The sequence below is a fragment of the Siphateles boraxobius genome, unplaced genomic scaffold (assembly GCF_051911475.1).
Source record: "Siphateles boraxobius isolate OS27281-9 unplaced genomic scaffold, OSU_SipBor_1 1, whole genome shotgun sequence".
NCBI classification, from domain to species: domain Eukaryota; kingdom Metazoa; phylum Chordata; class Actinopteri; order Cypriniformes; family Leuciscidae; genus Siphateles; species Siphateles boraxobius.
In genome coordinates this window covers 29,588,565-29,601,798 of record NW_027508699.1, presented here as the reverse complement: position 1 = coordinate 29,601,798, position 13,234 = coordinate 29,588,565, and the positions used below count along the sequence as shown (strand labels likewise).

The 13,234-nt window shown below is 38.1% G+C and overlaps 1 protein-coding gene across 2 annotated transcripts in view; it reads left to right on the top strand.

The window, feature by feature from the left end:
- insra (insulin receptor a) overlaps positions 1-12,956 on the top strand; it is a 66,928-nt gene extending 53,972 nt beyond the window's left edge. For both annotated transcript variants that reach the window (XM_077232514.1, XM_077232520.1), the window contains exons 12-22: positions 1,743-2,026; positions 2,127-2,266; positions 4,891-5,050; positions 5,542-5,644; positions 5,744-5,811; positions 6,018-6,247; positions 6,895-7,005; positions 7,159-7,318; positions 10,133-10,262; positions 10,385-10,519; positions 11,342-12,956. In XM_077232514.1, coding sequence (XP_077088629.1) covers positions 1,743-2,026; positions 2,127-2,266; positions 4,891-5,050; positions 5,542-5,644; positions 5,744-5,811; positions 6,018-6,247; positions 6,895-7,005; positions 7,159-7,318; positions 10,133-10,262; positions 10,385-10,519; positions 11,342-11,696 — 1,876 coding nt within the window. In that variant the 3' untranslated portion in view covers positions 11,697-12,956. The remainder of the gene's footprint in view (positions 1-1,742; positions 2,027-2,126; positions 2,267-4,890; positions 5,051-5,541; positions 5,645-5,743; positions 5,812-6,017; positions 6,248-6,894; positions 7,006-7,158; positions 7,319-10,132; positions 10,263-10,384; positions 10,520-11,341) is intronic.
- The last annotated feature ends 278 nt before the right edge of the window (positions 12,957-13,234 follow it).

The window sequence follows — 13,234 nt, the reverse complement described above, 5'->3', positions numbered from 1 at the left end:
TTTTGACTCCACATGTTTTTGTTAGGTGCGTTTCCACCTTCTATTTGTATCTTTGGCCTTCAGAAGCTCACAGCTGGCTCCAAAGATCTCGTTCCACTCTTAAACACACATGTACACTCCCACGTACTCACAAACTTTCTCTCATGCCTTGTACAGGCATAGGTTTAGTGTAATCTTTGTTTTGGGTTGAAGATGTTGTCTGGTCTGTGGTAGGGATGGACAATGTTGACAAGGAAAACCACATTGCATTCAGTGGAAGTGCAGACTCTTACACAGGTGGTTTGTCTCGCTACCCTTCATTTTACTACATATAATGTTTGAGTTTTGCAGATGGTCTGCACGTTTTATTCACAGCGACTTTTACAGACTATAAAAAGTATTCGATTTGTTTTATTTAGACATTAAAATATGTTTTTACTTGAGATGATTTTATCCTCGGACATGCTTTGGCTCTTAGAACACACCAAAAGTGCTAAATCCTCCTGTCCTGAGCTCTTATAAATGAGGAAATAACTGAAGGCTCTGTTGCTCTGGTAGTGGTTTACCACTAGAATAGTTAAAACCAACCACATGAAATGCTCCTTTGCTCCCTCTAGTGGTGATGCTTGTAATGAGCCCAATGAACTGGAATTTTTAGTATAGAGTCTGCCTGCAACCTTCAAGACTTCAAGTTACTCCCACTTCAAGTTACGCCCCTTCAAGTTACGCCCACTTCAAGTTACGCCCACTTCACGTTTGAACATACTGAACATCATAAACTGAACATACTAGAGTTCTTAGCTGTTCAAGAACGAAAATGCAATTTTTGGTATAGAGTAAAGCAAACTGCAATCTGCATTAGTGTCAAGGGTACTGATAATGTACTGCAAGAAACCATATTGCAATGTATTGTTTTATCAATTATTCGTCCCACCTCATCTAGAGGGTTAAGCAAGCACTAATATATCCTTTAGGAATTGGGCTTTATTTCGTTTCTTTTTTTTCAAATTTTTTTGTATTAATTGTAAACATCTTTTAATGTCTTGTTGTAATGCCTGATTTGCTGATGAGATTTTTTTTTTTACTGATATACACAGCACTAATGAACAGCTAAATGCCCCGCTGACAAACAAATCTTATGATACTTTTGAGACAAATGAACAACAAGAACACCCACAACAAAATCTACACAAGGCAACACAGTGAGGGTTTATGCAAACCCAATCTAATATGTTCTGGTACAAATATTGTCTGTTCTGGGCTACTGCTGCAGCATTACATCCAATAGAAAATCAGATATCAGTAAGTGCCCACAGCCACATTAAAACAGTAGAATCTAATCCTTGTAGTCCTCTGTCCACATCCCCTGTAGGTTTCACAGTCTTTGTAGAGAGAATTGCATTGAATGCAACAGGAGATTAGATGCAGAGTTCTGCAGGTCCTTCTATGCTCCTCTGAAAATGTGTTTTCAGTTTATCACACGTGTTGACAAAAGAAGAGACGGTTCATATGTAAAACATGTTCAGATTTTTATTTTTTTAATACGAAATTTTCTGATAGCAGTGTTTCCTCCGTATTCATTTTAGTAGTGGTGTGCCACCACAGCAAGAAAAATGTCAAATTAAAAGAAACTCTTATTGTCTAAAACAAAGTATCAGTCTATTGTAGAAGTAATTATATTATGATGATTAAAATAATTCTGGCTCTAGAACCTCGACTTGAATCATAACTTAACTTCTCTTTACATGTTTCTACGTACACAGGCCATCAAGACAGCGCAGATCTCTGGTGGGCATTGCCAATAGGACCTCCTCTCGTCTTTTCACTACGCCCTCCTCATTGCCCAATGGCTCTGCCACTCGTAGCCCAGAGGAGGAAGCAGAGGCCAATAAGATTTCACTGATTGTTCATGCCAAAGAGTCAACAGTCATCTCCAGTCTGCGCCATTTCACCAGCTACCAGATAGAAATCCATGCCTGTAACCATGAGAATGACCCCGCTCGCTGCAGTATGGCGGCCTACGTCAGTGCCCGCACCATGCCCGAAGGTGTGGGATTGTAATTTTATCATGCATTATTTCATAAAGTATAGCTATTTTTTATGGCTATATCCCCTATTGACATCTGTTTGTTTCTGTTTTTGTACAGAAAAAGCTGATGACATTGTGGGTCTGATAATCTATGAGGTGTCTGAGTACTCTGTACACATCAAGTGGATGGAGCCTAAGGCCCCTAACGGCATGATTATTCTCTATGAAGTCCATTACAAGAGACTGGGAGATACAGAGGTGAGTTGTTACACAAGATGGAGACTGAAGCCATCACTCTGTTCCTATTAACACTGGCTGCACTTTTAAACTGATTTTTATCAATCCTGTTGAAATCTCCAAATAAACAAGCTATTTTAGCATAATTACATCAGCTGTGTATTTCTGTAACCATAGAGAAATCCAGCAAGAGACAGTAGTAATGTTCCTAATACTGTTTTTAAAAAAGCCTCGGATAAACAAGTGATGATTATATTTAATAATTGTTGTAAGCAAAGCAAAACATGATGGTTTTGCACTTAGTGGCACATGCACCTGTTTCGGTTAATGGATTTGAAACACTGTTGTAATTGTTTACACAGACCTATGGCAGTTTCATTAAAGTCTGATGAGTAATATACCTGGCATTAACATACGACCTGTATCCGGATCAGGGTGGGAAATTAGCACCCGCCACCAGCCTGGTACTTTTTCAAAGAAGCGGGTGACTTTGCCTTGTATACCAGCCAGAGTGGCGGGTGAATTGTAAAACATATTTTTATTGGTTACTACTTAAAACATTCCTTGTAACGGATTGGACATCTTTTGTCAAAGAATGCTGTTGCTAAGTAAAAATAATGCACTTTTGTCGAGTAACTAATTTGATTGGTTTTCAGCGCTGTGCGTCACGGACACAGCGCACGGACACGGCACTGAACGGACCGTGACACATAGGCTATATCTGAGCTGAGGTACAGATGAAAGGAAAATTAAAAAAATGTGGTGACATATACCCGGTGTTAAGAGGCCCGCCGCGGAGTCAGCAGTATATGAATGTACAAACTGTTGAGGGTGAAGTAAATAAAAAGTGAAGGTACTTTTCGAACAAGTGGCGCATTGATGACGAAGGGAAAACGAGGGAATGGTTAGCCTACCTTCCCGTCGAACAGTCCATGCACTGTACTTACTGCGAACCTATGCGTCGTCCGAAAATGCAAACAATTTGTTCGTTAGAGGAACAACTAACCTTAAAATAGAGTCAATAATGAATATGACCAATTCTATTCAGAAACGTCCATGCGATCGGCAAAAAGGGCAGATCTTTTCGGAACTACGTTTGGATGTGCAAGTAAATTACTAACTTGAAGTTGTGTTATGTGATGGCTAGATAGCTATAGTTTTTTTAGTTTAGCGATAGTTTTAGCAGAGGATAGGAGCCGATACCGTGGGTGCTCTGGAGCTCTATTACGTGTCAGTTAAACTTTTCATCTCCAATCCTATCTGTATTTGTGAGAAGTGGTGCTGTCCTGAGTTGAAAGATAGCCTACTTTACGGCTTTATTATCGAGTTAACCCTCTGGGGTCGACAAAAGCGCTGGCGCGTTTTGCTGGATTTTTTTCAAATAGCAGCAAAATACATTTAAATACTCCATCATTTATGGTCATACAACCTTAACTAATATTAAAAAATAAACTGTAAAATAACCATGCATAAAATTCTCTCAAAAATAAAAACATGTACATACATGTTGCTCACATATTATGGTAGCCCTGTTTGTGCTGAATAGTGCAAAAATAGTTTTTTTTGTTTTTTTAAAAGGGCGTGCGCCCGTAAGCATCCACGGAGGAAAACATAAATTGGCTCCTGAGTGCAGCATAACTCATATTGTTAAATGGATAAAACGAATTACATATTTGTAATGGACATCAATGTTATCAAAGTCACAGTTCTCATTCATAAATTTGAATTCCAGAAGAAGCGGCTGGTAAAAAATACAAGTGGCTGGTAAAATTGGGCATCCACCAGCCACTGTGGCTGGTGGGCAAAAAAGTTAATTTCCCACCTTGATCCGGATGTTGTCCACATACACATTGAAAAGACAAATGTTATCCGATCAGCCTGTCCAGGTTCGCAGGTAGTCAAGGATGCATTGTGATCGGATCTCAGTGTAATGTAAACGCAATCCAGCCATCGTGTCTGCATTCACAGGTGGACGTCACACAAAACCCCGCCCACTGTCATTATTCCCCCTCCTTTCTCCAGGAATTGCTGCACGTAGCTGTGTGGTTTTGCGATAGTCGAGTGCAGTACATTGCAAATATACTGGAATGTTTGCCTTCGCACCCGAAAGTTGCAGAACCATTAATTTTCTGCAAAGAACGAGCATTTTTCCCAGCACAACTGGCAACGTTCTCGGGACCCATACGTTTTTCTGTACCGTTTCCATTATGGCACATCCAGATTATTAGTACTGGTGGCCTCTTCATCCTCCTCATTTTGTGAGATTTGTAAAATGTCCCCCGACTGAAAACTGATTTAAAAGAAAACCCACCACTTCAGGTCGACTTTGCACCAGAGCCATCCTTTTTTTTCTCTTTTCTTTTTTTTCCCACGGGAATGCGAGATCCGATCTGTTATCCAGATTCAGAAGTCACTTGATGTGGACAGGTGTAAACGCACCGTGTCCTGATTGGCTTATGATCCGATCTGCTTGATCAGATCACGGTGATCGCATGTTAATGCCAAGTGTAAACGCAGCCTTAGAGTGAGATGGACTTTAAAAACATGATAAAAACAGAGCCTTTGCCACTGGATAATGGGTGGCTTGAGTCCGATGTGCACTGCAATATGGGTTATCTACCTAACTGCATGCCTTTATGTCTTAGGAGCTGCACCACTGCGTATCCAGGAAGAATTATATTGCAGACGGAGGCTGCAAGCTGAGAGTGGTGCACCCTGGGAACTATACGGTGCGGATTAGAGCAACCTCCCTGGCAGGCAATGGATCCTGGACAGAGCCAACACACTTCTATGTTCAAGACCTGCGTAAGATGGCTTGTCCATAATGCCTATGAATATTATATCTTCAGATATTAAATTATACATGAGACCCACATAACTGAAATTTGAATAGGTTTGTCTTTGTACATGTGGAAAAAAGACTAAATATTAACACAGTCATACTATTGACACAATTTTATTGAGCAACTTTCAAAGTTTCAACCTCTTAGTCTTCATTAGGGAAAAATGGTCAAAATGTTACAGTTGTTCAATATGGAAGATATCATCAGTAGGTTTTTGTTTTTTTTACTACTAAAAATTGGTTTTGTTTTACTTTGTTATTTGTTTACTTACAATATATTAATTTGAAAAAAAATATTCCTTGGCATATAAGGCTTCCTATTAATATCAGTATATAGATAATATTTTTGATTTAATCTTGCAAATATTATTTGCTCCATTGTGTACTGCACCTGCACACAACTTGGTTTGGAAGTGAAGATATATATATATTTTCATTGCGTCTATGTGAACAGGTGTGGACCCATCCAACATGCTGAAGATTGTGATTGGTCCGGTGATCTGTGTCTTTTTACTACTTGTGATGGGAAGTGTGGGCTTTTTCATGTTCAAGAAAAAGTAAGTGTCTTGTATTGTGATTGTCATGAAAACTGTAGGAAAGTGGTTTTTTTTAGGTAGGTAATGAATTAATTTAATTTTGTGTGTTCTTCTGACCAGGCAAACAGAAGGTCCAACTGGGCGACTTTATACCTCCCCAAATCCAGAGTATTTCAGCCCAGATGAGGGTGAGCAATTTTCCTTTCCCTCTGCGTGTGACCTCTGGCAGCAAATGCTGGGGTTGATGCACATATAATTTTAATTTTATTTTTAATAGAAGAGTTGATCACATTAACCATCGTTTTAGGCAGATTATCACATTTTAAAATGACTTTATCTTTTGCTTGAGATCTTTTCCATTTCAAAAATGACACTGTCTGTTGTGTTTGTGCAGTATATGAGCCAGACGAGTGGGAGGTGCCACGTGAAAAGATTAATCTATTGCGAGAGTTAGGCCAGGGATCTTTCGGCATGGTGTATGAGGGCATCGGAAAGGACATAGTTAAAGGCGAGCCACAGACCTGTGTTGCGGTGAAGACGGTTAACGAGTCGGCCAGCCTCAGAGAGAGGATTGAGTTCCTCAACGAAGCATCCGTGATGAAGGCATTCAGCTGCCATCATGTGGTAAGACAATGTCTCTTGCATGTTTTGTAGTCTTGTTTTAGTTTTGTTTATATACTGTTTATTATTATTTTTAATAGTTTTCATAAAAATTGTAGTAAATTTGTTTAAGTTAGTTACCTAGGCAACTTTTTTAATCGAATAATTATGATTTTTAATGTTTTTGAAAGACATCTCTTATGCTCACCAATGCTGCGTTTATTTGATCAAAAATACAGTAAAACAGTAATACTGTGAAATGTTATTACAATTTAAAATAAGAGTTTTCGATTTGAATATATTTTAAAATGTGATTTATTTCTGTGATATGAAAACTGAATTTTCAGCATCATTACTCCAGTCTTTAGTCACATGATCCTTCAGAAATCATTCTGATGTTCTGATTTGTGTGCTCAATCATTATCAGATATTATTTATTATTATTGGTGCTCAAATATTGATAATGGTCCGTCCTTATTATTGTCAGTGTTGAAAAGTTTTGCTGCTTAATATTTTTGTGGAAACCGAGGAATACATGTGCTTTTTCAGGTTTTATTTAAATTACTGAAAATGATTTAATAGTCTTAGGTTTAGGTTTAGTTAACAATAACACTGGTTGGACTTTGACATAGTCTGATATGTACAGTAACTGACGTGATTTTGTGGGTTAGGTGAGGCTGCTGGGGGTGGTGTCTAAAGGCCAGCCCACTCTAGTGGTGATGGAGCTCATGACACATGGAGATCTGAAGAGTTTCCTGCGTTCTCTCAGACCTGACTCAGAGGTAACAAATAATACCAGAAGTGTTACTATCAGACTTGCTAGAGCTTTTAGATATGTTTTAAGGAGGTAAAATATTAGATTAGTTAATATTACACATTACAATCCCCCAAAAAAGGACTGACTTTTACTGTGTAGTTTGATTACGTTGTTACAGAATAACCCAGGTCGACCTCCTCCAACGCTGAAAGAGATGATTCAAATGGCCGCAGAGATAGCAGATGGCATGGCTTACCTGAACGCCAAGAAGTTTGTGCACCGTGACCTTGCTGCCAGGAACTGCATGGTGGCCGAAGACCTGACCGTAAAAATTGGAGGTACGTAATGTGATAGGGGAATATTTATTTAAAGTTTAAAGGGATAGTTCACCCAAAAATGAAAATAAGCCCATGATTTACTCACCCTCAAGTCATCCTAGGTGTATACAATCGGAGTTATGTTAAAAAAAAAGTCATCCTAGGTGTATACAATCGGAGTTATGTTAAAAAAATGTCCTGGCTCTTCCAAGCTTTATAATGGCAGTGAATGGCCGTTTCTGTTTTGAAGTCCATAAAAGTGCATCTATTCATCATAAAAGTGCTCCACACGGCTCCAGGGGTTAATAAAGGCCTTCTGAAGCGAAACCATGCGTTTGTGCAAGAAGAATATCAATATTTAACACGTTACAAATTAAAATTCTAGCTTCCGGCCATACGCAGTCCACTTATGCCTAAAGCGCAACTTGAGACGTCAGAAGTAGCGTAGTAACTATAAAGTAGCGTCAGAAGTAGCGTAAATATCAGCATTACTCACATAAGTTTCCCTTTAGACTTAAAGGGTTAGTTCATCCAAAAATGAAAATAATGTCATTAATGACTCACCCTCATGTCGCTCCAAGCCCGTAAGACCTCCGTTCATCTTCAGAATACAGTTTAAAATATTTTAGATTTAGTCTGAGAGCTTTCTGTCCCTCCATTGAAAGTGTATGTACGGTATACTGTCCTTGTCCAGAAAGGAAATAAAGACATCATCAAAGTAGTCCATGTGACATCAGTGGGTTAGTTAGAATGTTTTGAAGCATCGGAAATACATTTTGGTCCAAAAATAACAAAAACTAGGACTTTATTCAGCATTGTATTGTCTTACGGTTCTGTTGGGGATCCGCGTTCAGTGACACTGCTGACGTAAGACGCTGCTGAAGTGTGTCTTGTGCGCCCGAGCTTCGTTTACAGTCTGAGGGAGACGCACGCTGGAAACAAAACAATCTTCACAAACATGTCTAAGGATTTCCACACAGAGGAACACTTGCATTTTTTTGCCCAGCCATATTTATTTGAACCCGAATACACGGACGCACCAGATACACGTCAGCAGCGTCTTACGTCAGCAGCGTCACTGCGGACTCGTGAACGCGGATCCCCAACAGAACCGTAAGACAATACAATGCTGAATAAAGTCTTAGTTTTTGTTATTTTTGGACCAAAATGTATTTCCGATGCTTCAAAAAAGTAGTCACATGGACTACTTTGATGATGTCTTTATTTCCTTTCTGGACAAGGACAGTATACCGTACATACATTTTCAATGGAGGGACAGAAAGCTCTCGGACTAAATCTAAAATATCTTAAACTGTGTTTTGAAGATGAACGGAGGTCTTAAGGGCTTGGAACGACATGAGGGTGAGTCATTCATGACATCATTTTCATTTTTGGGTGAACTAACCCTTTAAGTGGAATCCATATGATCGTTTGACCGGAAGCTAATTATTTTACTTTGTAACATGTTAAATAGATATATTTTTCTTACACAAACGCATGGCTTCGCTTCAGAAGGCCTTTATTAACCCCTGGAGCCATGTGGAGCACTTTTATGGACTTAAAAACAGAAACGGACAATCACTGCCATTATAAAGCTTGGAAGAGCCAGGACATTTTTTTTATGTAACTCCAAAGGTATTCGTCTGAAAGAAGAATGTCATATTCACCTAGGATGACTTGAGGGTGAGTAAATCATGGGCTAATTTTCATTTTTGGGTGAACTATCCCTTTAAGGAGGTCCTGTCTCTATAATTCCTTTGCAACGGCCTGAGCGATCCTATGTCCCAACATAACTTGCACAGTCTCAGGAGTCAGTATGCTAGTAAGTAGATTAAATAAGCAGTATGATGTAAATGTTCACGTTGGTGGCCAAAAGGTCCTTCTGAAATTGCATTAAACTCTGAGTAGGTACAACATTTGATGAGAAACAATCTTTTCGTGATTTTTAAAGACAGTATGGTCTTTTATAGTTATAGTATGGTCTATATAGCATGGCCTAACAGGATATTAAAGTGGACATCAGATGTGCACTTCTAATCTCACCGAAATGAGTAGGTCATCTAGGTACTTTACACCTAATGTTTTATGAATTCAGACAAACTATTCTTTTCACATACTGTAGTAGGGAAGTATGCATATTCGGATGTAGGGATAATACCAATACCAAACTATTAATGTTAAATATTCAAAATTGTCTCTCAAAGGTTGATTTGCCCAGTATAGAGTTACAAATTATTAAATTAAAATGCATTTGAATAGCTCACATTTAAAGAAAAAGATAATTTAATAATTTAATCTTAATAATGTATAATCTTGTACTAATTTTTCCTTTATTTTAAGTGAACCTGTGACAAGTAGATATAGATGACTCTAAATGCATTTTCTGTCTACTGTCCATAAGAATAAACACAAGGCAAACACTCTGAACTGATTAACCGGGCCCCACAATTATTATTCCTGTCTAAATACCTTGTTAAAATGTATTTTTTCATAATAGGTGTCACTTTAGATGCTTCGTTTTCATGTGGATGAAAAAACTGTGTATATAATTATGTCCATTTATGATAAATGTTTCACTGTCCAGGTGGAACTAGTCTTGGGTCTAATATGCAAGTTTCTGAAATAAAATAACTGCACAAAGCAAGTCAAATATTCTAGCTATGCCACACAAAAGTGCCAAAATGAGACGCTGAATGCAAACTCATAATGAAAAAGGAGTTAAAAGTGTGGATGAAGCACAGGATGTGTTGTAGTATGTCTCGCACGTGGATTATGTCATCTGTATTTTAAGCGCTTTCTAATGGTGTTATTTTGTCTTGTGTTGACTGCTGTCAGATTTTGGCATGACAAGAGACATTTATGAGACGGATTACTACAGAAAGGGTGGGAAGGGCCTGCTTCCTGTGAGATGGATGGCCCCTGAGTCGCTGAAGGATGGAGTCTTCACCGCTCATTCAGACTGCTGGTGAGTCGACCATGTGCACACACACACACACACACAAACAACCATACAAAGACGTGTCATTGTTGTAGGACAATCCTTAGGGTATGTTTTAGTCACTAATGACCCATGTTGTGCTTGTCAAGGTCGTTCGGTGTGGTGTTATGGGAGATCAGTACTCTGGCTGAGCAGCCCTACCAGGGGCTGTCCAATGAACAAGTCCTTAAGTTTGTGATGGAGGGAGGATACCTGGACAGGCCCGACAACTGCGCAGACAGATTGTGAGTGTATTACTGAAAAATTGCCCGTGTTAACATCTCAAAGTTGGTGTTTATTGCAATACAAACCTTAGCCTACTATATCTAGGCTCATAATGGATTTTTTTTTTCTGCTGGTCAGTCAGACCAGTAGTTATAGTAGTCTACTTGCCCTGCCAATATTTTCACCTGCATATCACGAAAGAATTATATTTTTATATTATTATTTTAAGCTATGCATTTTTTCTGTATTTGCTAGAAATATTCGTATTTTTCTATAAATTCTTTTCAACATTTTGTTTATAATTATGTTTTATAATCTTTTTTTTTCTTACTAGAAGACAATTAGTAACAAACTTGAAATGTATAGCTATAATGTATCTCCATAAATTGACTTAGAAACTGTTACTGGAATTTTTAAGTTATAGCAAATGAATCCTAGTATAAGAATTGTATCAAGTTATTTTAGTGCCTTTTAGATCATTTAAGATTAACACTTATTTATTGAAAGGTGAAGAACCACCATCATGCTTTCCTTGTCAAACGCCAGTGACTGTTAAACATATTTTACTGGACTGCACTGTTTTTTATGTAAATAGACAATGTTTTAATTCATAGATGTGTGTAGCTGATATGTGTCACCTGAATGTATTTTAGACATATTCTCTTATATTAATCTTAAATGTCTTATATAGTTTTTTGTTAATTGTATGACTTTTATTTCACTTTGATCTCACCATGAAGATAGCCTTGCTGCTGATATGGCTTTACATTTAACATAAATGTAGTGGAATGTTAACAAAATCAGTCTTTAACTGACATGTCTCCTGTTTCCTGATCTTCCAGGCATAACCTGATGCAGATGAGCTGGCATTACAATCCCAAAATGAGGCCCAGCTTCCAGGAGATCATCGAGATGCTCCGGGAGGATCTGCATCCCTCGTTTCAGGAGGTCTCCTTCTTCTACAGTGAAGAGAACAAGCCGCCTGAGACGGAAGAGTTTGATATGGACCTGGAGAACATGGAGAGCATCCCGCTGGACCCTTCCTCGTACTCTCAGAGAGAGTGCTGTCTAGATGGGGACGAGGGCTCATCCGTGGGCCTTCGAGGGAGTTATGAGGAGCATGTGCCATATACGCATATGAATGGCAGCAAGAAAAATGGACGCATCTTATCCCTACCCCGATCTAACCCTTCCTAATATTATTAACCCCATCAAGCTATATTCACATTTTTTTCATCATTTTATAGATTCACTTTTATTGAGCTCTATATCAGAAGCCCTTCAGAAAGGAATCTCAGGACATTCGTTTTCTTCTTTACTGCCTCAGTATGATGATGATACAGGGTGCGGGCTTTTTAGTATTTAAAGAAGAAAATACACATTAACTGCTTCTTTTCTGTTTTTTTGTTTTGTTTTTTGTTTTATATATATATATATATATTGCCAGGTTTCAAGGACTGGTCAAATGGAACAAACTGTGAAATTAACCTCAGACAACCAGAAGGCTGCTTTAAACCTTACATCTCCTCAGACTCTCTCCTCATCCACCAACTCTCTCCAGAAAAAGACAAAATACAGATGGAAAAAAAAAGTGACCTTACTCTGTTTGTGGCCTATGTCACGAGAACATGGAGTTGTGTCTGAATCTGTACTCTTTTGGCTTTGGTGGCAAACCTGTTGAATTTGGGAACTGTAGGATGACATTTAGCGTCCTTCCAAGAACAAACTGTCTACAGGTACAAGACGCTTTTCTACCTGCTACTCAGTATTCCAGACTACACAGAGAGAATGAACAGATTTTTGGACTCTATTTTTTTATTTATTTGCTTGCCTGTGCTCTTTTTCTCTTTTTCCCCCCGGTGTTCACACATTTACAGCTGAAGGATATTTAAACTGTTTTCAGGACTTTTGACTAAAGAGTTCCTTAGATTGACCAATAGTTGCTGCTTTGATATATTTTAGTGGGTATAGATGATGATAAAAGTATATATAAATATATTATTGATGTTTTTGTACATAGTTGATATGTCGTCATTCGAGGTATTGCCGGTTGTAGAAATGTTTTTACATGTTTGTCTCGAATCTTTATTTTTTCTAATCCGAAAATTATACTAATCATCCTGGACCTCTGATCAGCCAGCAGCTCCGAGATGCACAGGAGCATCTACTAGACGCCTTTGGCTTCAGATGTCAAATCTTGATATCAATGGAAATAACTGCTGTAAATAAAGCAGTGAGGTGCATTCAAGAAGAGCGAATAGATGTGTTTCTGTCATGTTTTTCTTGCAAGTAATTGTGTGAACTTATGAGTGGTTGTGAGAAAGCACAGGGTATAGATAGAGGATCATTTTATCAAAAGAAGTGTTTTACATCAAATTTGCACAATTTGTGCGATAACTAAACTGTGAAGAGACATGTGACAAAAATTTAAGATCATGATAAAATTCATCCCACAAACAGGAAGTTGTCTTTTATTTATATTTAATATAAATCTATCTTTTCAAGTTTAACAATATCAGCCTAATTGGGATTCTTCAGTCACTGATAAATAATATATAGAAAAAATAAATATACAAATAAAATCATTGGATAGAGGTGCAGAATAGAGGTCCACCCTATTTCACAAAAATCCACCTTCAACTTAAGTCATGTTTGACTTGACCACTAGGTATGCTAATTGGAATGCGTTTTTTTTACTTCTGTAAGAGCAAAGCTCTTTTTACTTTATTTTTTAC